Below are 26,229 nucleotides of genomic sequence, written 5' to 3'. Positions count from 1 at the left end.
TCTTATTGAAGATAAAATCCAGATTTGCATGTTTTTATACTAATACATCTGATAGTAGATTTATATTTTTCTAATAATTATAATCCATAAATATACATTATCAATATTTTATGTTTCCCAAGTTAACTATCTATCATGTGAAAAAGCAAGAATCTGGGTAACTGGCTTTTAGTATTCTAAACGCTCTTATATTAGTTTACGGAGAAAGTATCTACTATGAGTAGATATATTCATTTCTCCGACAAATAAATGTATTTAAAATATGTGTAAATACATCTATTTTTTGACAAGTATTTTCAGATGAAGGGAGTATTTAATTTCTTTGTCTGTTCGAACATTCATCACCCTTTAAATCATTTTTGTGCTGTGTGTTTTAGTTCCTTGCCATGACAATATGTTCAGGGTGTATTCTCGTTGTAACGCACGGGTAATCTTCTAAGTAAGGTACAAAGCCTACGAACCACGGTGTCGGGGGTTCGAATCCCTCCTCGCCCACAGCCTTCCAAAGGGGGAAGGGCCTTTACTTTCCCCCTGAGGGTAGGAAAATCATGATCGAGATAGCGGACGTAAAGCTATTGAACTTAGGTATGCTATTTCCTTTTGTCGAAGTGGAATCGTAGAACAGAATGTGATACGATGAGATAGAATGCAATAGAAATAGAAACAAGGATAGCGAACGGGTTACCTACTCCTAAGGGTCAAAGCAAGCCCTTTAATTCAATTCTTTATTCTTACATTAAAATTCTTACATTAAAGTATCAGTAGAAATGATCTTTACCTCGCGTTCGGCTATAATGGAAACCCTCGAATCTAGAGCTGTTTGGAGTTCCAATCCAGTTCCAACAATGCATTTCTCGGACCGAGAAAGCGGAACTGCTTGGCGCTGCATATTAGAACTCATTAAAGCCCGATTCGCATCATTGTGCTCAATAAAAGGAATGAGAGAACCCCCAATAGAAAAATATTGGAAAGGAAAAATACTTCTAACATGAATCTGTTCCCATGCAATAGTCAAGAATTCTTGACACAAAAGTGACATCCAGGGCAGCGAAATCAATCTCCATGGAAAATTACTTTTAAAAAAAAATCTCCAGGGAAAATGAACCACAATCCACTTCGGGTTGACTGTAAATGGCAAAATTATCCAGCAAAAATATTCGGTGATTCTGTAGACTTTAAACTGTAACACATAGTTCACCCAAAAACACGGGTCCAGCTCAAATCCAAAAAATCAAACAGTTCTGTTCTGTCCGAAATGGAAAACACTTCACTCGTCTTCGTCATCATCGATCACGAACAGATGCTTCGTCGGGGGCCTCTTCCTCTTCTTTGTCGGAGAGGACGACGGGTCGTCGTTCTCCTTGGAACTCTGCTTGTCCACGGCAAACACCAGGTCCTTCCTCTCCTCATCGGCATCGACGGACACGTAGCAGTCGTCGTCCACCTCCTCCTGCACACCATCTTGGATATCCTAGTCATAACGTTCTTCTGCAGGCAGTGTTTGATCGGCCTCGCGCCGTACATCTGCACCTGGTCGCTGGACCGCGAGAGGATCACGTCGAGGGCCGCGTCCGTGACGTCGAGGCCGATGCCCTTCTCCACGAGGCGCGCGGCGATGCCTCTGAGCTCCATCCTCGCCACCCTCCGCAGCTGCTCGCCGGAGAGCGGGCGGAAGATCACCATCTCGCTCAGCCGGTTGATGAGCTCGGGGCGGAAGTGCCTCTGCACATCGGCGATGACACGCTTGTGGGTGGCTTCAATGTCCTTTGTTGGCTGCGTGGGCGAGGAGGTGGTGCGCTCTGAGGTTGGACGTCATGATGATGATGGTGTTGGTGAAGTCGACGGTACGACCCTATCCGTCGGTGACGCATCCGTCGTCGAGGATCTGGAGGAAGACGTTGAGCACGGAGGCGTCGGCCTTCTCCACCTCATCCAGGTGGACCACGCTGTACAGTCGCTGCCGCACCAGCTCCGTCAGTTGCCCGCCCTTCTCGTACCCATACGACCTACAAACGCATATGCCAGATCATCCATATGTAATCGTAGATTGCGTGTAGTGTACCAAAGAAAGAAGATGTATATAATACGTACGCACCCGGGAGATGTGCCGATGAGGCGAGTGACGGAGTTGCTGCCCATGTACTCGGACATGTCGATGCGGACAAGCAGCTTCTCATTACCGAAGAGCTGCTCTGCGAGGGCCTTGGCGAGCTCCGTCTTGCCGACGCCAGTGGGGCCGAGGAAGAGGAACAATCCTGACGGCTGGTTTGGCTCCCCGAGTCCAGATCGCGAGCGCACCGTGGCCTCGGCAACAACGTTCACCGCCTCATCCTGGTCGATGACGCGCCGGCAGCTCCAGTAGCATTGACCAACGCGCATGTCTTTGCATGGATTTTATGTTACAAAAGTAGAGGTTGTGATTGCATATGGGGCATTTAAGATGTGGACGGGCGATGTCCGTGAGCGCATCCAGATGCGTCCGTGGACGTATAGGAGTCCGGATTTGCCAAACTCCAGTTGTATATGCTTTTAAGCAATTGTTTCGCCACTTTTGCTGGTTGTATTGATGTATCCAAGACATTCTCTCGCCTATTGTAATCTATAACATGTATAATGTTAATTCATTAAGGGAAATTGGCCTCCTGGTGCGCAGAGCATCCCGAATTAACGACTCATTTGAGAAGTACCATAGTGATGTTGAGGCACTGTAGCCTCTGAAATGTACTATAGCGATTTCGGTATTGTAGCATCATGAGGTACGTTATCGGTTCAAAAATAAAAGTTCACATTTGAAAAAAAACACGAATTGGAAAATCTGATAAATTTGAAAAAAGTTCATGAATTTCAGTAATTGTTCATGAATTTGAAAAAAAGATTGTGAAAAATGAAAAGAAATACGTGAATTTCAAAAAAAATCATAAAATTCAAAAAATGTTCACGAATTTGTGGAAAGTTCATAGATTTGAAAAAAAACTTCATGGATTTTCAAATTCATTAATTTGAGAAAACCAGGGCCTCGACAATGACGTTCACCGCCTTGTCCTGGTCGATGACGCGTCAGTAGCTCCAGTAGCATCTGATGACCAACATGCATGTTTTTACATGGATTTTATGTTTCAAAAATAGAGGTTGTTGTTGCATATGGGGCATTTGAGATGCGGACGGGCAATGTTCGTGGGCGCATCGAGATGCGTATGTGGGCTCTGGATTTGCCAAAGTCCAGTTGTATATGCTTTTAAGCAATTGTTCTGTCACTTTACTGGTTGTATTGTTGTGCTCCAGGCAGCTCCTAACATTTGATACCCAAGACATTTTCTCGCCTATTGTAATCTATAACATGTATTATGTGTTGGAAATATGAGCAAATTACTACGAGATTTAATTCGAATAAACAGAAGATAAATCATGACCACAGCAGTAGAGATTAAACTAATCATGCGAACTAGGATAGCAGATGAACATATCACATCTAGGGCACATACTAGAAACATGAATTCTACCACGATCTCGAACACGAAGGATAGAATCACATATGGTGCAGCGGGTGCAACACCGCCGGCGTTGACGTTGTCGCCCATGTCGTCGAGGATGAGGTTGCCGAGGTCGGGGAAGAAGTCGTCGCTGCCAGCAGTTGCGCGAGTGCGCTCCCCAAAAACCTGATCGCCCCTCTCCCGTACAGGATCACGAGAGGCGGGGTTCCGGAGGCCTGCTGTCCCTTCTCGCGGTGCACGCCAGAAGGAGGGATGGAGAAGACTTGCTTGGCGGCGCAATGATCTGGAACAGTAGTGAGAAACCATACGAAGCGGCGGCGGCTAGGGTAGACGTCTGCCTGACTATATAGTGCGGGCCGGGTAGGTCGTGGGAGTAAACCCCACGTCCGAGTCGTCACGATCCAAAAGAATCGGAAACGGTTCAGTAATTAACGCGCCCGTTAATTATTAATTAATGACTTATTAATTTTTTCATGCAGCAAAAATATAGACAACGTGCATAGCTCTGTCCTCGGCTCGGCTCAATCCCGCAACCCGCGGCGCGTCGTGGCGAGGCGTGGCGTGGCGAGGCGAGCGAGGAGGAGGAGCACGCGTGTAGGTCTCCTCTTCTCATGCTCATACAAATGGTAGAAGAGCTCACCTTATAAAGAGGTGCAACTCTCTCTCAACTTTTAGGGTGGGACTAAACTTTAGCCTCACTCACTCCACTCACATGTGTGCATGAATGGGCCAAGAGAATTTCAAAATTTTAGTTGGGCTTTGGGCCAAAGGCCTACTTGCAAAATTCCAACAATCCCCCACAAAGCCTCATTGGCACATCTCATCATTTAGTTCCAAAACATTGTTTTATATATCGGTGCTTAGTGGAGACTGTGAAGTTGAACTTCCACTTAGAAATTTATGCTACACTAGATCACAACTTAAATAGTGGACTATGCCTTGAACTACAAGTTTTCTATGAAACTAGTTTCACATAAATTCTTGACCGATACTGGGCTGCCGCAAGGCTTCCCCGCGGGTGGAGCGTATACGTCATACTCCAGGGCCTTTCATGAATTTATTAGAGAACACCCAATTCTCACAGACTGTGACGTTAATAGTCAAATTCATATAGGTGTGTTCCTCAGAAGATGTTCTGCAGGACAACATCTCTGCTTACCCGAATAAGCCACTTGGAACACATTAAGATAAGTATCAACCTGTCATGCAGATCAGGAGAGTATTGCATCTTCACGGAGTGGAATAATTAATATAGGGATACTCTCCTCCCAGCTGACCAACAGCTTGTCTCCCACTTCTACTTCACGGGATCTCCGATCACATAGAGTGGGTTACCACTATGGACAACTCATGCGGTGGGTCTCAAACCCATCTCCATCGATGCATTATCTATCACATTACGTGATAGACCCTTTGTGAAGGGATCTGCCAAGTTTTTCGACGTTTGGATATAATCCAATGTAATAACTCCGGAGTTCCTCAATTTTCCGATAGATTTTAGTCTCCTCTTCACATGCCTTGAGGACTTCATATTGTCCTTAGAACTGTTTATCTTGACGATCACAGTTTGATTATCACAGTTCATCAGGATAGGGGGTATTGGTTTTTCAACCATAGGTAAGTCCATCAAGAGTTCACGAAGCCACTCTGCTTTAACAGTGGCAGTGTCTAATGCTGTGAGTTCTGCTTTATAGTTGACCTCGTTAAGATGGTCTGCTTGCAAAACTTCCAGGAAACAATGCCACCACCAAGTGTAAAATCATAACCACTTATGGCTTTAATCTCATCAGCATCAGATGTCCAGTTTGAGTCACTATAACCCTCCAGTACCCTTGGATACCCGATGTAGTGAATCCCATAGCTCGCGATGCCTTTCAAATAACGCATAACTCTCTCAAGCGCATGCCAATGATCATCTCCCGGTTTTGACACAAACCGACTCAGTTTGCTCACAGCAAAAGAGATGTCAGACCTCGTGGCACTCGCCAAATACATAAGCGAGCCAATAATCTGAGAATACCTCAGTTGATCTCTAGCAATCCGTCGATTCTTTCGAAGCAACACACTAGCATCATATGGAGTTGGAGAAGGCGTGCAGTCGCTATACCCAAAACGACTCAAGACCTTTTCCACATAATGAGACTGAAGCAGTGTGATCCCATCATTCTCATCTCTCAACAACTTGATGTTTAAGATAACATCAGCTACTCCTAGATCCTTCATCTCAAAACAGCGAGATAAGAAATCCTTAACCTCCTTGATTAAATCAAGTTTGGTTCCAAAGATCAATATGTCGTCGACATACAGACAAAGAATAACTCCTTCGCCCCCACCATAGCGATAGTACACGCACTTGTCACCATCGTTTACTACAAAGCCGGCAGCAGTTAATGTTCTTTTGAACTTCTCATGCCACTCCTTAGGAGCTTGTTTAAGGCCATATAAAGACTTTAATAACTTGCACACATTTCCTTCCTGACCAGGTACTACAAAACCATCTGGCTGATCCATGTAAATTTCCTCCTTCAACTCTCCATTAAGGAAAGCCGATTTAACGTCCATTTGATGAACGAGAAGACCATGTGAGGCAGCCAGTGATAGTAGCACCCGAATTATGGTCAGTCTAGCCACGGGTGAGTAAGTATCAAAGAAGTCTTCACCTTCTTTCTGGGTATAACCCTTGGCCACAAGCCGTGCCTTGTACTTTTCAATCGTACCATCAGGTCTAAGCTTCTTCTTGAACACCCACTTACATCCTACAGGTTTGCACTCATAAGGACGGTCAGTGATCTCCCAGGTACCGTTAGCTAAGATGGAATCCATCTCGCTACGTACAGCTTCCTTCCATTAGTCAGCATCAGGAGATGCATAGGCTTCTGAAATAGTCCTGAGTGTGTCATCCACGAGGTACACAATGAAATCATCACCAAAAGACTTTGCAGTCCTCTGTCTCTTACTCCTCACAGGAGTTCCATTGTTACTCTCAACAGGATTCTCAACGTGTTCCATCGCAATGGTGGGTTCAGGAATTACAGTGAATTCGTCACTAGATGGAGTAGGTATCTCCTGATTTGATGAACTCGACATATCCTTCATAGGAAATATGTCCTCAAAGAAAGTTGCATCATTTGATTCCATAATCGTACCAACATGCATGTCGGATATCTCAGATTTTATTATTAAAAATCTATAGCCGATGCTATGAAAAGCATAGCCTATAAGAACACAATCCACGGTTTTTGGTCCAAGCTTGCGCTTCTTGGGAATTGGTATATTGAGTTTCGCCAAACAACCCCAAGTACGTAGGTAAGAGAGTTTTAACTTTTTCCTTTCCCATTCCTCAAATGGAGTCATGGTCTTATGCTTTGTGGGAACTCGGTTTAGAACATGACACGCAGTCATTAGCGCCTCCCCCCACCATTCCTTGGATAGACCCGAAGTGTCTAACATGGTGTTAACCATATCAGTTAGAGTTTGGTTCTTTCTTTCGGCTACCACATTTGACTGGGTGAGTAGGGAGGCGTCCTCTCATGGATTATACCATGTTCCGCACAAAACAGATCAAATTCATTGGAAAAATACTCTCCACCACGATCGGACCTAAGCCGTTTAATTTTTCGATCAAGTTGGTTCTCTGCCTCAGCTTTATAGTTTTTAAAGAAAGTCAAAGCCTCATCTTTTGATTTCAGAAGATACACATAACAATATCTAGTGGAGTCATCAATCAACGTCATGAAGTATCTCTTTCCACCTTTTGTCAACACGTCATTCATCTCACAAAGGTCAGAATGTATAAGCTCTAGTGGCGCCAAGTCTCTTGCCTCTGTAGTCTTATGGGACTTGCGAGGTTGCTTAGCTTGCACACATACTTGGCACTTGGAGCCTTTGACAGTAGAGATTTTTGGAATTAAATTCATATTGGCTAACCACGTCATGCAACCAAAGTTAATATGACATAGTCATGAATGCCAAATATCAGACTCATTATTGTGGCAAACATTATTAATAACTTTAGTGCAAACATCTGACAAAGATAGGCGGAACAAGCCTCCGCACTCATAGCCTTTTCCAACAAATTGTCCACACTTAGAAATTACAACTTTATTGGATTCGAAAACCAACTTAAAACCATCTCGACATAAACGGAAACCGCTAACGAGATTTTTATTGATGGACGGCACATGATGAACGCTCTTCAGACTCACAGTCTTCCTCAAAGTAAACTTTAGATCGACCGTACCAACACCTCGAACGATGGCATGTGACCCGTTCCCCATCAGCACGGGTGAAGTCCCTGTTGCCTGGTAAGAAGAAAACATGGAGGCGTCAGCACAAACATGTACATTGGCACCGGTGTCAATTAACCAATCAGGGGATTGAAATACTGAAAGGATGGTAGGAAAAATACCGTACCCTGATTCCTTCATATCAGTATCACCGATGACAACATTAGCGGACTTGCCGCTCTTCTCATGTTCGCGCTCCTCAAAGCGGTTAGGACACTTCGGAGCCCAGTGATTAGGATCACCGCAGACATGGCAAAGTCCCTTCCCCTTCTTATGAGAATTTTTCTTGAAGTTGGTAGAATGTGATGGCTTGTTCTTCGTATCAAACTTGCCTTTGCCCCGAGTTTTGTTCTTATTGTTTTTGAATTTGTTGGGCTGGGAGTTCTTCTTCTGTACCATGTGGGCACTAGAACCTCCCTCAGCAACTCGAGCACGTGTGTCCTTTGCTCTCGCCTTCTCTTCAACATCAAGAGTACCAATGAGATCCGCAACAGAAAACTCCTGTCTCTTGTGTTTCAGGGAAGTAGCAAAATTGTTCCACGAAGGTGGAAGCTTGGCAATGATGCCTCCGGCAACAAATTTGTCCGGCAACACACACTTGAAGTACTCAAATTCTTTTGCGAGCGAATGTATCTCATGAGCCTGCTTTACAACAGGGCGCTCATCAGTCATCTTGTAGTCATAGAATTGCTCCATGACGTACAACTCGCTGCCGGCGTTCGAGGCACCAAACTTGGCCTCGAGCGCAGCCCACATGTCCTTGCCGTTGTCAAACGACATGTACGAATCCACAATGGAGTCATCAAGAACACTCAGAAGAGCGCCTTTAAAGAGGGCATCGATCTTCTCAAAAGCTTCCAGCTGTGCTGGATTAAGATCGCCCTCAGGCTCGCCCTTGGTGGCATCATAGCAGCCCATGGTCTGAAACCAGTAGACTGCTCTCGTGCGCCCTCTTATATTGCGCCTCTTTAAAGGCAGGCGACTTCAGATGCGCAGCAAAACCACTCGGAGTAAATTGCCTATAATCAGGTTTTTGGATTGTTGGAAATATGAGCAAATTACTACGAGATTTAATCTGAATAAACAGAAGATAAATCATGACAACAGCAGCAGAGATTAAACTAATCATGCGAACTAGCATAGCAGATGAACATATCACATCTAGGGCACATACTAGAAACATGAATTCTACCACGATCTCGAACAGGAAGGATAGAATCACATACGGTGTAGCGGGTGCAGCACCGCCGGCGTTGACGTTGTCGCCCATGTCGTCGAGGATGAGGTTGCCGAGGTCAGGGAAGAAGTCGTCGTTCGCGAAGTCGTCGCTGCCAGCAGTCGCGCGAGTGCGCTCCCCAAAAACCTGATCGCCCCTCTCCCGTACAGGATCACGAGAGGCGGGGTTCCGGAGGCCTGCTGTCCCTTCTCACGGTGCACGCCGGAAGGAGGGATAGAGAAGACTTGCTTGGCGGCGCAATGATCTGGAACGGTGGTGAGAAACCATACGAAGCGGCGACGGCTAGGATAGACGTCTGCCTGACTATATAGTGTGGGCCGGGTAGGTCGTGGGAGTAAACCCCACATCCGAGTCGTCACGATCCAAAAGAATCGGAAACGGTTCAGTAATTAACGCATCCGTTAATTATTAATTAATGACTCATTAATTTTCCCATGCAGCAAAAATATAGACAACGTGCATAGCTCTGTCCCCGGCTTGCCTCAATCCCGCAACCCGCGGCGCGGCGCGTCGTGGCGAGCGAGGAGGAGGAGCGCACGTGTAGGTCTCCTCTTCTCATGCTGATACAAGTGGTAGAAGAGCTCACCTTATAAAGAGGTGCAACTCTCTCTCAATTTCCGGGTAGGACTAAACTTTAGCCTCACTCACTTCACTCACATGTGTGCATGAATGGGCCAAGAGAATTTCATTAGGCTTTGGGTCAAAGACCTACTTGCAAAATTCCAACATCACGTTCCTTCATTAAGGAAAATTGGCCTCCTCCTGCACAGATCATCCCGAATTACCGACTCATTTGAGAAGTACCATAGTGGTGTTGAGGCACTGTAGCCTCTGAAATGTACGTACTATAGCAATTTCAGGCCTCGACACGGACCGCCCCGCACTCAAACCCCCGCGTGTCGGGCCTCCCCTGCCGCCGCGTGCCCGTGCCCCGTCCCACGTCACGGCACCACCCCGAAATCCAAATGACAACCACCCTCCCCGTCGGCTTCCAACTACTCCTCCCATTACAGCTTCTGATTTGATCGATCTTACCGCTTCCATCCATTCCACCAGCGATCAGAGTGTAGACTAGGCTCTCCACAGCAGCGGCAACGCCACCATGCGGCTGTACGTGTGCGTGCTCGAGGCCCGCGACCTCCCGGCGCCGCTGGACGGGGGCGGCGAAGGATTTTACGCGAGGGTGAAGGTGGGGAGGCAGCGGGCGCGGACGCGGGCGGTGGAGCTGGCGGGCCCGGGCGGCGCGGCGGCGTGGAACGAGGAGTTCGCGTTCGCGGTGAGGGAGGAGGAGGAGGACGAGGTGGTCGAGGTCCAGGTGGCGCGGCGCCGGGAGGAGGGGGCCAGGAGGGAGGTGCTGGGCAGGGACAAGCTGCCGCTGCCGCCCGCGCAGGCCGCCTCCGCCGCCAGCGGGAGGCACTCGGTGCCGCCCACCTGGTTCACGCTGCACCCCAAGCACCGCCGGAAGGGCCGCGCCGCCGATGCCGCGGACTGCGGTGCGTGCTGCACCCATTTTCTGCTAAACCTTTTTTTTGCGTGCTGTAATTTCGGTAAATTCCTCCTCCAAATGGTCGGTGCGCGAAGCTACCCGTATTGTCTACCCTTGCCAAATGCCGCACGCAAGCTAGCGCGATTAGCATGCTCTTACGGAATAGAAAGTCAGTGCCTGTCATCGTAAGTCACTCGAAAGTATCACCACCTCGAGCGTACCGGCGACGTCTCTCTCACGGATGAGACATGAGAGAGACGGGCGGCATGTGTAGTGGTGATAGAGTAATCACGCAATAAGCCCAGCTCCTCGAGGCCCGATCGCGAGCGCACCACGGCCTTGGCAACCACGTTCACCGCCTCATCCTGGTCCGATGACGCGTCGGCAACTCCAGTAGCATGTGATGACCAACGCGCATGTCTTTGCATGGATTTTATGTTTCAAAAATAGAGGTTGTGGTTCCATACGGGGCATTTGAGATGCGGACGGCCGGGTGATGTCCATGGGCGCATCCAGATGCGTCCGTAGATGTATAGGAGTCCGGATTTGCCAAACTCCAGTTGTATATGCTTTTAAGCAATTGTTCTGCCACTTTGCTGGTTGTATTGTTGTGCTCCAGGCAGCTCCTAACATTTGATACCCAAGACATTGGTTCGAAAATAAAAGTTCCTCATTTGTAAAAAAAAATCATGAATTGGAAAGGTTGGTAAATTTGAAAAAAGTTCATGAATTTTAGTAATTGTTCATGAATTTGAAAAAAAAGCTTGTGAAAAATGAAAAAATACGTGAATTTAAAAAAAATCACAAAATTAAAAAAATGTTCACGAATTTGTGGAAAGCTCACAGATTTGAAAAAAACTTCACGGATTTTAAAATTCATTAATTTGAGAAAAAATAATGAATTTAAAAAAGTTCATAAATTATTTAACAAATCATTAACTTCAAATATTAGCGAATTTTTAAAAGGTTCATGGATTTTAAAATTGGTCATGAAAATAAAAAACAAATCTTAAATTTGAAAAATGTTTCAATTTCCAAAAAGTTCATGAATTTTGAAAAAGTTGACAACTTTCAAAAGCTCGTAATTTGAAAAATTTTACTGTAATGTAAAATGTTCACAATTTGAAAAGAAGTTCACAGACTTGAAAAACTTCAAGAATTTATAAAACAAAATCCCTAATTTGCAAAAAGAAATGAATTTGTAAAAAGTTTGCGCATTTTTAAAAGAAAGAAAAATAAAAAGGAAAAATAAAACAAAAGAAAATAAAATAAAGTAAAAACCATGCCAGGAAAAACTGTAAGAAAAATGTACCAAAAAACACTGAAAAAAACTTACGATGGGCGGGCCTAATTGTCACGTAGTGTTAGGAGCGGTGTGCGCCAGGTAGCGAAATTTTCTGAACTGGTGCTTAAGGCGCTAAATAGGATCAAAATCAGCAGCAGCTGTCTTTTCGTCAAAATAATGAAAACAAAATATAGACCACAAGTCCACAACCCAATCCAAGTTGACTGTAAATGACAAAATTATATCTAGCAAAATTATTGGTTGATTCTGTAGCCTTTTAAAGTGCATAGATAAGAAATGCAACACAATGACCCAAAAACACATTTATGTCATCTCATATGCCAACTCAATGAATGCTGAATAGAAAGCATGCATGCTAACTTTTTTCAGTCATTAAAGCGAACGGTGCGTCTATCTATAGCCACAGACTGACCAAGAGATTCACTGACCAGCAAAGCAGGGCTACCCTCGAAGTCATCCAGTGTCCAGATTTTCCCTGTCAGGGGCTCCGGGAGCTGCACAGTCAGCAGCAAGAAACCATGAGGAACAACACGGCAGCTACACGTGGCTTCAATCTTGATTAGAACATGGGCTAGAAATTACTAAAAAGCAAGAGCGACCTCGAATTGGGGTGCGCGGAAGCCCACGGAGACGCCGGTGGACTCCAACCTGGCTGCGCGCACCCGGAGACGCGTACTGCGGCGGCCTCCCCTACCGATACGCACGGACCTGGTGGGCGAGAGCCTGGCATGGGCGGGACGAGGACGACGGGGAGGAGGAAAGCAGGGAGGCGCGCGCTCCGGCGGTGCACGCGGCGACCAGGGACATGGCGCGTTCTGCTCAAGTAAAATCACTGTTCTGACCTTGTCAGTGTTTATAGTCACAAACTGAATTCGACGAGAAAGTATTTTACGATTTGACTCTTTTAGACATAGAAAGGCCGAGCAAGCTAGCGTTTCAAGCCAACACGCAAACGCCGAGGCGGCTGGCGTTTCTGACCTGGCCCACAGTGAGTCTGAACCCGCTGTTTTCGCTGACGTGGCACGCTTGAAACGCCAAGGTCCTTGGCGATTCTGACCAGGATTAAGTAACGCGCACGGGCCGCGGGGGCCTAACCCAGCCAACTCCTCCGGTCGAGCAGTTCCTTCTCGACGACGAACTGGCGGCCGCCCCTCCCTCTTATTCACCAAATCTTTTCCAGATCTGCTATTTTGATCATCAAAACGAGGAGATCGGAGCATCCCCGAGTTGCTTGAGGTATTCTCCTCCCAATCCTCCATTTATTTTCAGTCAAGATTGGCTACTGTAGATGTATTTTTTCAAACATGGTGGAACCCTAAGATAAGTTATTAGTGATTTGTTTGATGAATATTTTGGTTACATTATGTTTAGAAAGAAGACATATACTCCTTGTGTTTAAGTATTCTTAGTTAACTTGTTTATTATTGGATTTAGAGAGAGACCATTTTTTTGGATTAGGTTGAGCCTATTATTTGTTAATAATTAGTTGTGATAGATTCTTTAGGATAAAATAGGTTGAAAAGAATTGGTGTTGGTAATGTATCTTTGGGGTAATTTGTAGTAGTTGATGCGGTCATAATTTTAAGCATATATTATAACAAATCCATTGACCTTATTTTGTAGGATTTTTGAGCCGGATAAATATCCCGGCCTTGATGATTATTACGAGGAGAAGCATCGTGCTGTGCTAGTGGAAAGAGAGGAGGTAATTATGTATCTACATTGTTGATTCTCATATTCTGAGTAGTTTAGAGAAGTATATAAATTGTGCGTGTGTTATTTGTAGGTTCCTCCAGTACTTCGTTTGAGAGGCCACAACCCACGTGAGTCCTTGAGGTATGACCGTCGCTACGAGCCTTATTTTAGAAGAATGGATCTTCTCCAGTTTGTGCTTAACTTTAAAGGCACACCACCATGGCTGAACTCGACGGCCATTACCGCCCTTACGGACTGTTGGAGACTGGAGACACACTCTTTTCACCTTGCTCTTGGTGAGATGACCGTTACTTTGGAGGATATTGCGATGATCTCCGGTCTTCCGATCGAGGGCAGGGCTCTTACCGGGAAGGTGAGGTCTGAGGGGTGGCGACAAAGGGTTGCAGGTTTGGTTGGTGTTGAACCTCCCCCGTGAATTCATGAAACAAAGAAGGTGAAGGAAATATGCCCTAGAGGCAATAATAAAGTTATTATTTATTTCCTTATTTCATGATAAATATTTATTATTCATGCTAGAATTGTATTAACCGGAAACATAATACATGTGTGAATACATAGACAAACAGAGTGTCACTAGTATGCCTCTACTTGACTAGCTCGTTAATCAAAGATGGTTATGTTTCCTAACCATGGACAAAGAGTTGTTATTTGATTAAAGGGATCACATCATTAGATGAATGATCTGATTGACACGACCCATTCCATTAGCTTAGCACCCGATCGTTTAGTATGTTGCTATTGCTTTCTTCATGACTTATACATGTTCCTATGACTATGAGATTATGCAACTCCCGTTTGCCGGAGGAACACTTTGTGTGCTACCAAACATCACAAGTAACTGGGTGATTGTAAAGGAGCTCTACAGGTGTCTCCAAAGGTACATGTTGGGTTGGCGTATTTCGAGATTAGGATTTGTCACTCCGATTATCGGAGAGGTATCTCTGGGCCCTCTCGGCAATGCACATCACTTAAGCCTTGCAAGCATTGCAACTAATGAGTTAGTTGCGGGATGATGTATTACGGAACGAGTAAAGAGACTTTCCGGTAACGAGATTGAACTAGGTATTGGATACCGACGATCAAATCTCAGGCAAGTAACATACCGATGACAAAGGGTGTTACGTATGTTGTTATGCGGTCTGACCGATAAAGATCTTCGTAGAATTTGTAGGAGCCAATATGAGCATCCAGGTCCCGCTATTGGTTATTGACCGGAGACGTGTCTCGGTCATGTCTATATTGTTCTCGAACCGTAGGGTCCGCACGCTTAAGGTTTCGATGACAGTTATATTATGAGTTTATGAGTTTTAATGTATCGAAGGAGTTCGGAGTCCCGGATGAGATCGGGGACATGACGAGGAGTCTCGAAATGGTTGAGACGTAAAGATCGATATATTGGATGACTGTATTCGGACTTCGGAAAGGTTCCGAGTGATTCGGGTATTTTTCGGAGTACCGAAGAGTTACGGGAATTCACCGGGAGAAGTATTGGGCCTTATTGGGCCATACGGGAAAGAGAGAGGGGCTACCTAGGGCAGGCCGCGCACCCCCCAAGGCCTAGTCCGAATTGGACTAAGGGGAGGGGCTGCGCCCCCTTCTTCCTTCCCTTCTCCCTTCCCCTTCCTTGTCTCCTACTCCTAATACTTGGAAGGACTCCTAGTTGGACTAGGAAAGGGGGAATCCTACTCCCGATGGGAGTAGGACTCCCCTAGGGCGCGCCATAGAGAGGGCCGGCCCTCCCCTCCTCCACTCCTTTATATACGGGGGCAGGGGCACCCCATAGACACACAAGTTGATCTTCGTGATCGTTCCTTAGCCGTGTGCGGTGCCCCCCTCCACGATATTACACCTCAGTCATATTGTAGAGGTGCTTAGGCGAAGCCCTGCGACAGTTGAACATCAAGATCGTCACCATGCCGTCGTGCTGACGGAACTCCTCCCCGGAGCTTTGCTGGATCGGAGCCCGGAGAGCGTCATCGAGCTGAACGTGTGCCAAGAACTCGGAGGTGCCGGAGTAACGGTGCTTGGATCGGTTGGACCGGGAAGACGTACGACTACTTCCTCTACGTTGCGTCAATGCTTCCGCTTCGGTCTATGAGGGTACATAGACAACACTCTCCCCTCTCGTTGCTATGCATCACCATGATCTTGCGTGTGCATAGGAATTTTTTTGAAATTACTACGTTCCCCTACAGTGGCATCCGAGCCTAGGTTTTTATGGTTTGATGTTATATGCACGAGTAGAACACAAGTGAGTTGTGGGCGATATAAGTCATACTGCTTACCAGCATGTCATACTTTGGTTCGGCGGTATTGTTGGACGAAGCGGCCCGGACCGACATTACGCGTACGCTTACGCGAGACCGGTTCTCCCGACGTGCTTTGCACATAGGTGGCTTGCGGGTGACAGTTTCTCCAACTTTAGTTGAACCGAGTGTGGCTACGCCCGGTCCTTGCGAAGGTTAAAACAGCACCAACTTGACAAACTATCGTTGTGGTTTTGATGCGTAGGTAAGATTGGTTCTTGCTTAAACCCGTAGCAGCCATGTAAAACTTGCAACAACAAAGTAGAGGACGTCTAACTTGTTTTTGCAGGGCATGTTGTGATGTGATATGGTCAAGACGTGATGAGATATAAGTTGTTGTATGAGATGATCATGTTTTGTTGAAGTTATCGGCAACTTTCAAAATCCTTATGGTTGTCTCTCTATTGCATAAGATGCAAGCGTCCAATAATTGCTTTACTTTATCGCTATGCGATAGCAATAGTTGCAAGAGCAATTGTTGGCGAGACGACCACGTGATGACACATTGATATAGATCAAGATGATGGAGATCATGGTGTCATGCCGGTGACGATAGAGATCATGACAGTACTTTGGAGATGGAAATCAAAGACGCAAGATGATGATGGCCATATCATGTCACATATTTTGATTGCATATGATGTTTATCTTTTATACATCTTATTTTGCTTAGTTTGACGGTAGCATTTTAAGATGATCTCTCACTAATTAACAAGAAGTGTTCTCCCTGAGTATGCACCGTTGCGAAAGTTCTTCGTGCTGAGACACCACGTGATGATCGGGTGTGATAGGCTCTACGTTCAAATACAACGGGTGCAAAACAGTTGCACACGCGGAATACTTAGGTTATACTTGACGAGCCAAGCATATACAGATATGGCCACGGAACACGGAGACCGAAAGGTCGAGCGTGAATCATATAGTAGATATGATCAACATAGTGATGTTCACCAATGAAACTGCTCCATCTCACGTGATGATCGGACATGGTTTAGTTGATTTGGATCACGTGATCACTTAGAGGATTAGAAGGATGTCTATCTAAGTGGGAGTTCTTAAGTAATATGATTAATTGAACTTAAGTTTATCATGAACTTAGTCCTGGTAGTATTTTGCAAATTATGTTGTAGATCAATAGCTCGCGTTGTTGCTTCCCTATGTTTTTTGATATGTTCCTAGAGAAAATTGTGTTGAAAGATGTTAGTAGCAATTATGCGGATTGGATCCATGATCTGAGGTTTATCCTCATTGCTGCACAGAAGAATTATGTCCTTGATGCACCGCTAGGTGACAGACCTATTGCAGGAGCAGATGCAGACGTTATGAACGTTTGGCTAGCTCAATATGATGACTACTTGATAGTTTAGTGCACCATGCTTAATGGCTTAGAATCGGGACTTCAAAGACGTTTTGAACGTCATGGACCATATGAGATGTTCCAGGAGTTGAAGTTAATATTTCAAGCAAATACCCAAGTTGAGAGATATGAAGTTTCCAACAAGTTCTATAGCTAACAGATGGAGGAGAATCGCTCAACTAGTGAGCATGTGCTCAAATTGTCTGGGTACTACAATTGCTTGAATCAAGTGGGAGTTAATCTTCCAGATAAAATAGTGATTGACAGAATTCTCTAGTCACCATCACCAAGTTAGTAGAACTTCGTGATGAATTATAATATGCAAGGGATAACGGAAACAACTCCCAAGCTCTTCGTGATGCTGAAATCAACGAAGGTAGAAATCAAGAAAAACATCAAGTGTTGATGGTTGACAAGACCACTAGTTTCAAGAAAAGGGCAAAGGGAAGAAGGGGAATTTCAAGAAGAACGGCAAGCAAGTTGCTGCTTAAGTGAAGAAGCCCAAGTCTGATCCTAAGCCTGAGACTAAGTGCTTCTACTGCAAGGGACTGGTCACTAGAAGTGGAACTGCCCCAAGTATTTGGCGGATAAGAAGGATGGCAAGGTAAACAAAGGTATATTGGATATACGTGTTATTGATGTGTACTTTACTAGTGTTTATAGCAACCCCTCGGCATTTGATACTAGTTCAGTTGCTATGATTAGTAACTCGAAATGGGAGTTGCAGAATAAACAGAGACTAGTTAAGGGTGAAGTGACGATGTGTGTTGGAAGTGGTTCCAAGATTGATATGATCATCATCGCACACTCCCTATACTTTTGGGATTAGTGTGGAATCTAAATAAGTGTTATTTGGTGTTGAGCATGAATATGATTTAATCATGTTTATTGCAGTACGGTTATTCATTTAAGTAAGAGAATAAATTGTTGTTCTATTTACATGAATAAAACCTTATATTATTACACACCCAATGAAAATGGTTCATTGGATCTCGATCGTAGTGATACACATATTCATAATATTGAAACTAAAAGATGCAAAGTTAATAATGATAGTGCAACTTATTTGTGGCACTGCCGTTTAGGTCATATTGGTGTAAAGCGCATGAAGAAACTCCATGCTGATGGGATTTTGGAATCATTTGATTATGAATCACTTGGTGCTTGCGAACCATGCCTTATGAGCAAGATGACTAAAGACTCCATTCTCCGGAACAATGAAGCGAGCAACAGATTTGTTGGAAATCATACATACTGATGTATGTGGTCTGATGAATATTAAAGCTCGCGATAAGTATCATTATTTTCTGACCTTCACAGATGATTTGAGCAGATATGAGTATATCTACTTGATGAAACACAAGTCTGAAACATTTGAAAAGTTCAAAGAATTTCAGAGTAAAGTGGAGAATCATCGTAACAAAAATAAAAGTTTCTACGATATGATCGCAGAAGAAAAATATTTAAGTTACGAGTTTGGCCTTCAGTTAAAAACAATGTGAAATAGTTTCACTACTCACGCCACCTGAAACACCACAGTGTAATGGTGTATCCGAGCGTCATAACCGTACTTTATTGGATATAGTACAATCTATGATGTTTCTTACCGATTTACCAATATCATTTTGGGATTATGCATTAAAGACAGCTGCATTCACGTTTAAAAGGGCACCATCTAAGTCCATTGAGACGACACAATATGAACTATGGTTTGGCAAGAAACCAAAGTTGTCGTTTCTTAAAGTTTGGGATTGTGATGCTTATATGAAAAGGTTTCATCCTGATAAGCTCAAAACCAAATCGGAGAAATATGTCTTCATAGGATACCCAAAGGAAACTGTTGGGTACACCTTCTATCACAGATCCGAAGGCAAGACATTCGTTGCTAAGAATGGATCCTTTCCAGAGAAGGAGTTTCTCTCGAAAGAAGTGAGTGGGAGGAAAGTAGAAAACTTGATAAGGTAATTGTACCTTCTCACTTATTGGAAAGTAGTTCATCACAAAAATCTGTTCTTGTGACTACTACACCAATTAGTGAGGAAGCTAATGATGATGATCATGTAACTTCAGATCAAGTTACTATCGAATCTCGTAGGTAAACCAGAGCGAGACCCGCACCAGAGTGGTACGGTAATCCTGTTCTGGAAGTCATGTTACTAGACCATGACGAACTTGCGAACTATGAGGAAGCGATGATGAGCCCAGATTCCGCGAAATGGTTTGAGGCCATGAAATCTGAGATATGATCCATGTATGAGAACAAAGTTTGGACTTTGGTTGACTTGCCCGATGATCGGCAAGCAATTGAGAATAAATGGATCTTCAAGAGGAAGACGGACGCTGATAGTAGTGTTACTATCTACAAAGCTAGAATTGTCGCAAAAGGTTTTCGACAAATTCAAGGTGTTGACTACGATGAGAGTTTCTCACTCGTATCTATGCTTGAGTCTGTCCGAATCATGTTAGTAATTGCCGCATTTTATGAAATCTGGCAAATGGATAAACAAAAATGCATTCCTTAATGGATTTATTAAAGAGAGTTGTATATGATGCAACCAGAAGATTTTGTCAATCCGAAAGGTGCTAACAAAATGTGCAAGCTCCAGCGATCCATCTGTGGACTGGTGCAAGCATCTCGAAGTTGGAATATACGCTTTGATGAGTTGATCAAAGCATATAATTTTATACAGACTTGCGGTGAAGCCTGTATTTACAAGAAAGTGAGTGGGAGTACTACAACATTTCTGATAAGTATATGTGAATGACATATTGTTGATCGGAAATAATGTAGAATTATTCTGTAAAGCATAAAGGAGTGTTTGAAAGGAGTTTTTCAAAGAAAGACTTCGGTGAAGCTGCTTACATATTGAGCTTCAAGATCTATAGAGATAGATCAAGACGCTTGATAAGTTTTTTCAATGAGTACATACCTTGACAAGATTTTGAAGTGGTTCAAAATGGAGCAGTCAAATCAAGAGTTCTTGCCTGTATTACAAGGTGTGAAGTTGAGTAAGACTCAAAGCCCGACCACGGCAGAAGATAGAAAGAGAATGAAAGTCATTCCCTATGCCTTGGCCATAGATTCTATAAAGTATGTCATGCTGTGTACTAGATCTATTGTATACCCTGCACTGATTTGGCAAGGGAGTACAATAGTGATCTAGGAGTAGATCACTGGACAGCGGTTAGAATTATCCTTAGTGAAATAAGGATATGTTTCTCGATTATGGACGTGACAAAAAGGTTCATCGTAAAGGGTTACGTCGATGCAAGTTTTTGACACTAATCCAGATGATTCTAAGTCTCAATCTAGATACATATTGAAAGTGGGAGCAATTAGTTAGAGTAGCTCTGTGCAGAGCATTGTAGACATAGAGTTTTGCAAAATACATACGGATCTGAATTTGGCAGGCCCATTGACTAAATTTCTCTCACAAGCAAAAAATGATCACTCTTTGGGTGTTAATCACATAGCGATGTGAACTAGATTATTGAATCTAGTAACCCTTTGGGTGTTACTCACATGGAGATGTGAACCAATCACATAAAGATGTGAACTATTGGTGTTAATCACATAGCGATGTGAACTAGATTATTGACTCTAGTGCAAGTGGGATACTGAAGGAAATATGCCCTAGAGGCAATAATAAAGTTATTATTTATTTCCTTATTTCATGATAAATATTTATTATTCATGCTAGAATTGTATTAACCGGAAACATAATACATGTGTGAATACATAGACAAACAGAGTGTCACTAGTATGCCTCTACTTGACTAGCTCGTTAATCAAAGATGGTTATGTTTCCTAACCATGGACAAAGAGTTGTTACTTGATTAACGGGATCACATCATTAGATGAATGATCTGATTGACATGACCCATTCCATTAGCTTAGCACCCGATCGTTTAGTATGTTGCTATTGCTTTCTTCATGACTTATACATGTTCCTATGACTATGAGATTATGCAACTCCCGTTTGCCGGAGGAACACTTTGTGTGCTACCAAACGTCACAAGTAACTGGGTGATTATAAAGGAGCACTACAGGTGTCTCCAAAGATACATGTTGGGTTGGCGTATTTCGAGATTAGGATTTGTCACTCCGATTGTTGGAGAGGTATCTCTGGGCCCTCTCGGTAATGCACATCACTTAAGCCTTGCAAGCATTGCAACTAATGAGTTAGTTGCAGGATGATGTATTACAGAACGAGTAAAGAGACTTGCCGGTAACGAGATTGAACTAGGTATTGGATACCGACGATCAAATCTCAGGCAAGTAACATACCAATGACAAAGGGAACAACGTATGTTGTTATGCGGTCTGACCGATAAAGATCTTCGTAGAATATGTAGGAGCCAATATGGGCATCCAGGTCCCGCTATTGGTTATTGAATGGAGACGTGTCTCGGTCATGTCTACATTGTTCTCGAACCGTAGGGTCCGCACGCTTAAGGTTTCGATGACAGTTATATTATGAGTTTATGAGTTTTGATGTACCGAAGGAGTTCGGAGTCCCGGATGAGATCGGGGACATGACGAGGAGTCTCAAAATGGTCGAGACGTAAAGATCGATATATTGGACGACTATATTCGGATTTCAGAAAGGTTCCGAGTGATTCGGGTATTTTTCGCAGTACCGGAGAGTTACGGGAATTCGCCGGGAGAAGTATTGGGCCTTATTGGGCCATACGGGAAAGAGAGAGGGGCTGCCTAGGGCAGGCCGCGCGCCCCCCAAGGCCTAGTCCGAATTGGACTAAGGGGAGGGGCTGCGCCCCCTTCTTCCTTCCCTTCTCCCTTCCCCTTCCTTGTCTCCTACTCCTAATACTTGGAAGGACTCCTAGTTGGACTAGGAAAGGGGGAATCCTACTCCCGGTGGGAGTAGGACTCCCCTAGGGCGCGCCATAGAGAGGGCCGGCCCTCCCCTCCTCCACTCCTTTATATACGGGGGCAGGGGCACCCCATAGACACACAAGTTGATCTTCGTGATCGTTCCTTAGCCGTGTGTGGTGCCCCCCTCCACGATATTACACCTCAGTCATATTGTAGCGGTGCTTAGGCGAAGCCCTGCGACAGTTGAACATCAAGATCGTCACCACGCCGTCGTGCTGATGGAACTCCTCCCCGGAGCTTTGCTGGATCGGAGCCCGGAGAGCATCATCGAGCTGAACGTGTGCCAAGAACTCGGAGGTGTCGGAGTAACGGTGCTTGGATCGGTTGGACCGGGAAGACGTACGACTACTTCCTCTACGTTGCGTCAATGCTTCCTCTTCGGTCTACGAGGGTACATAGACAACACTCTCCCCTCTCGTTGCTATGCATCACCATGATCTTGCGTGTGCGTAGGAATTTTTTGAAATTACTACGTTCCCCTACAGAAGGATCCTAGGCCATCTGGTGTTTTGTTCTCGTGGCTACAAGAACATTTTTACGAGTGCCCAGAGAATGCCAGTCCGGCTGTTGTGGAGAGGTACGCCAGAGCTTACTTATGGAATCTTTTGACCCAAGTGGTGTTTCCTGACGGCACGGGAGACACAGCCTCGTGGATGTTCTTGGACCCTCTTCGTAACTGGGATGTCAAGTGGAGTTGGGGGTCAGCGGCACTAGCCTTCTTGTACCGTTAGGTAATGATAATTTGATGCATTCTCATTATATGAAAGAAATTTTTTCCTGTGATTGTTTAATGTGTGTATAAATGTGCAGTTGGACGAAGCATGTATGAGGAGTAAGCCGAAATCTTGTCTTGGTGGTTTTGTTTGGGCCCTATAGATTTGGATGTGGGAGCATATCCCTGTGGGCCGTAACTTCACCATTGCTCCGAAAGAACCTTGGGAGTGGCCTTTTGACGGGGATGAGGAGCGATATCCCACTATCGCATACACTTGGGCTAATATCCAAGTGTCGAGTATCGCCGCCATGGGGCGGTATAAGGCATACATAAGCGAGCTTGACATGCTTACTTACAACCAGGTAATTATCAAATCTCTTGCCATCATTACAGATTTTTTTTGTTGTGCATGAGCTAGTGACATGTTGTGATGTAGGTTAATTGGAGGCCGTACATGGTACTTAGGCAGTTCCCTTTGAGCAATATGTGCCTTCGTGACCAACATCTTTGGCGTGTGCGTTGCCCCATGATATGTTTTTTTGCGGTGGAGTGGCATCTTCCACATCGTGTTTCGAAGTAATTTGGAGTACAACAACGCACCCCGCCGGAGTATGTTGAGACAAGTGTGGTGCTACATAGGTGAGAGTTTCTTGTATCATATGTTGATCAATGTGTAACCACGGAAAAATGAAAATGATGCCGATACTTCTCATGCTTTGTAGGACGAGCCGGCAACACAACAAGAATGTCATTAATTGGGAGGATCACCATCTTATGTGGGTAGACATGTGGAATGCTCAGAGGAATGCCCGAGTTGAAGATGATCACACACCTGACAACGACGAGGGGGCATATTTAAGGCATTTGGAGTGGCTTCGCAAAGAGTACAGAGTTATCGGACTCGTGCCGATTGCTTGGAAGTAATGCCAAGTGAGGTTGCCGATGGTGCATTCAACAACTCTATTAGGGAGACCATTGAAGCGCACCTAGATTATGGCCCTCTGCATGACGAGTGGTATGTCTTTTTGTCTCTTTTTTGAACATGTGACATTTCTTCATGAGTGGTGTGTCACTTAAGTTTTATTCAGGGCACGGAGCTATGGAGATGTATCAATGATAGTAATGTGGTGCTTGGCCGTGCACCTGGTAGAGAAACAGACGTTCTCGTTAGGAGTACTCTACAAGTTAGAGGCCCTCTTAATATGAACATGTGTCATGTGAACTATTTTTGCATATTTACATGTCAATGTCTTTGCCTCTGCAAAAGGTTGTGAATTGTTGCCGAACACTAGCCGCTTTACTTTCTTGCCATGGCGGTTCATCCACGGATGTGTGTGCACGTGCTCAGTATAGAATGGATGTGCTGTCTTCCGCTCGTCCATCTTCGAGCCAAGCACGCGCTTCTTCCGCTCGTCCATCTTCCAGCCGAGCAGGTGCTTCTTCGAGCCGAGCACGGATTGATGAACAGGAAGATGAAGAGGAGGAGACAGACTACGATGCGGATCCGGACTATGTGGAGCTTGCGGCTTCGCAGATGGAAGATGCTCCACCGCCAACTCAACCTTCTCAGCCTTCTGAAGAAGCACGCTGAGTTAGCTCAAGAACCATCTAACGTCCTGGATGGCAGAACACTCCAGAGGGCTACGTCAACAGGGGGAAGATGGCTGCAAAAAGAGGTAAGAAGTGAAGTGATGACTAATGCGAACTTGTTAGTTCTATATGTGGTGAACTAGAAATGTAGTGAGCGTTTCAGATGGAGCAAACTTGTTAGTTTTATATGTGATGAACTTCTTATGTTTTATGTCTGATGGACTTCTTAGTTCTATGTTAGCAAGACTTGGTAATTATTATGTAAGCTGGATCATGTTAAGTTCGTTGCCGAAAAATATGTCTCATTGCTATACTGTTGCTGTACTTGGCATTATATTGTGAAAACTGTTGTTGTATCTTTGCTATCTGTGATGGAATGGACATGGGCAACCGGGTTTGCTGTGTTCTGCATAACAGGGAAGAAACGCCAAGGACAATGGCGTTTAACTGTGGCTTGGAAACGCCAAGGACAATGGCGTTTCAGGTGTGAGCGGCAACGTTTCATGAACATGGCCCAACCAGCCTCTGTCTTAAAGAAACGCCAACCCACGGAGGGTGTTTTGTTGTAGGGTGGAAACGCCAAGGACATTGGCGTTTCTGGGATGAGCGGCAACGTTTAGTGAACATGTCCCAGCCAGCCTCTGTCTTAAAGAAACGCCAACCTACGGAGGGCGTTTTGTTGTAGGGTGGAAACGCCAAGGACATTGGCGTTTCTGGGGTGAGCGGCAACGTTTAGTGAACATGCCCCGGCCAGCCTATGTCTTTCAGAAACGCCAAGCCAGGAAGAGCGTTTCGTTGTAGGGTGGAAACGCCAGGGTAGTTGGCGTTTTCGGGTGTACATAGAAACGCTCATTTGTTTGGCGTTGTTGTCATAACAGGGTGTCAAAACAAACTCCAAAGCCTTTTGTGGAGTAAACATAGAGGAGTCCAAAGCAATTGTGACATCACATAAAGGAGTATACATAGAGAAGTCCAAAGCAATTGTGACTTCACATAGTTCAACACATAAAGGAGTCCACATAAAGGAGTACACATAGAGGAGTCCAAAGCAATTTAGAGTACACATAGTTCACCACATAAAGGAGTCTAGGCAACAAGAAGGTTCAAGATGAAATGCACACGAAGGTCCAAAGCATGGCACGGTTCACATCATTGCTCTATTGTGTAGAGCAAGGCCCCTTTCCCTTCTTCTTCTTCCTCTCTTCTTCTTCTTCTTCCTCCTCCCTTTTCCTTATGAGGTGAGCCTCCTTGACCACCCTCTCCATGAATATCTGATTCTTCCTCTCTTTTTTTCATCTCCAATTCCCCAAAGCTTCAAGGTTTTTTCTACAAAATCCTTTTGACGCTTTTTCTGTGCCTCCTCACATTTCCTCACCAACGCTTGCTCCCTAGCATACATCGCATTTCTCGCTCTCTCTAATTCTTTCCTCTTCTTCTCAAGTTCCTCTTCCTTCTTCTTCTTTAGCTTGGTTGCATCCTCCTCTCTAAGCTTCTTCGCAGCCTTCTCCCACCATCCCGCCATCTCACCTTCGCCATCCTCAAGCCCCTTCATTGTTGCCTTGTTGGGTTGAGAAGCCGCCATACCTATGAAAAATTGCAAGACATTAGTTAGTAAGGAAAAAAACAACATGAAAGTAATATTGGGAGACATGAAAATAATTATGAAATGTAGCCACGTACGGAAATGGTCCATCTAGGTATCCAAACATTCCTCTAGCATTACCACGGCCTCTACCCATGAAACCTCCTCTACCACCACCCGAACCTCTACCCCTACCACGAGCACCATCACCGGTAATTCGTCCTCGACCACGACCACCCCTGGATCCTCGGCCACCACCGGAA

At 44.8% G+C, this 26,229-nt stretch overlaps 1 protein-coding gene and 1 pseudogene across 1 annotated transcript in view; both read right to left on the bottom strand.

Annotated features, from left to right (window-relative positions):
• Positions 1–1,267: 1,267 nt before the first annotated feature.
• On the bottom strand, positions 1,268–2,379 carry LOC119283610 (annotated as a pseudogene).
• A 210-nt stretch (positions 2,380–2,589) lies between these two features.
• The window catches only part of LOC119283609 (chaperone protein ClpB1-like), a 41,863-nt gene continuing 18,223 nt past the window's right edge, over positions 2,590–26,229 (bottom strand). The window contains exons 7-8 of the mRNA XM_037563082.1: positions 8,376–8,623; positions 2,590–2,599 (exon numbers count right to left, since the gene is read on the bottom strand). Of these exons, the coding sequence (XP_037418979.1) occupies positions 2,590–2,599; positions 8,376–8,623 (258 nt within the window). The remainder of the gene's footprint in view (positions 2,600–8,375; positions 8,624–26,229) is intronic.

The sequence above is a fragment of the Triticum dicoccoides genome, chromosome 4A, assembly GCF_002162155.2.
Source record: "Triticum dicoccoides isolate Atlit2015 ecotype Zavitan chromosome 4A, WEW_v2.0, whole genome shotgun sequence".
Classification (NCBI taxonomy): Eukaryota; Viridiplantae; Streptophyta; class Magnoliopsida; order Poales; family Poaceae; genus Triticum; species Triticum dicoccoides.
Note: the sequence above shows the minus strand (reverse complement) of the source record. Positions and strands in the feature narration are given on the sequence as shown.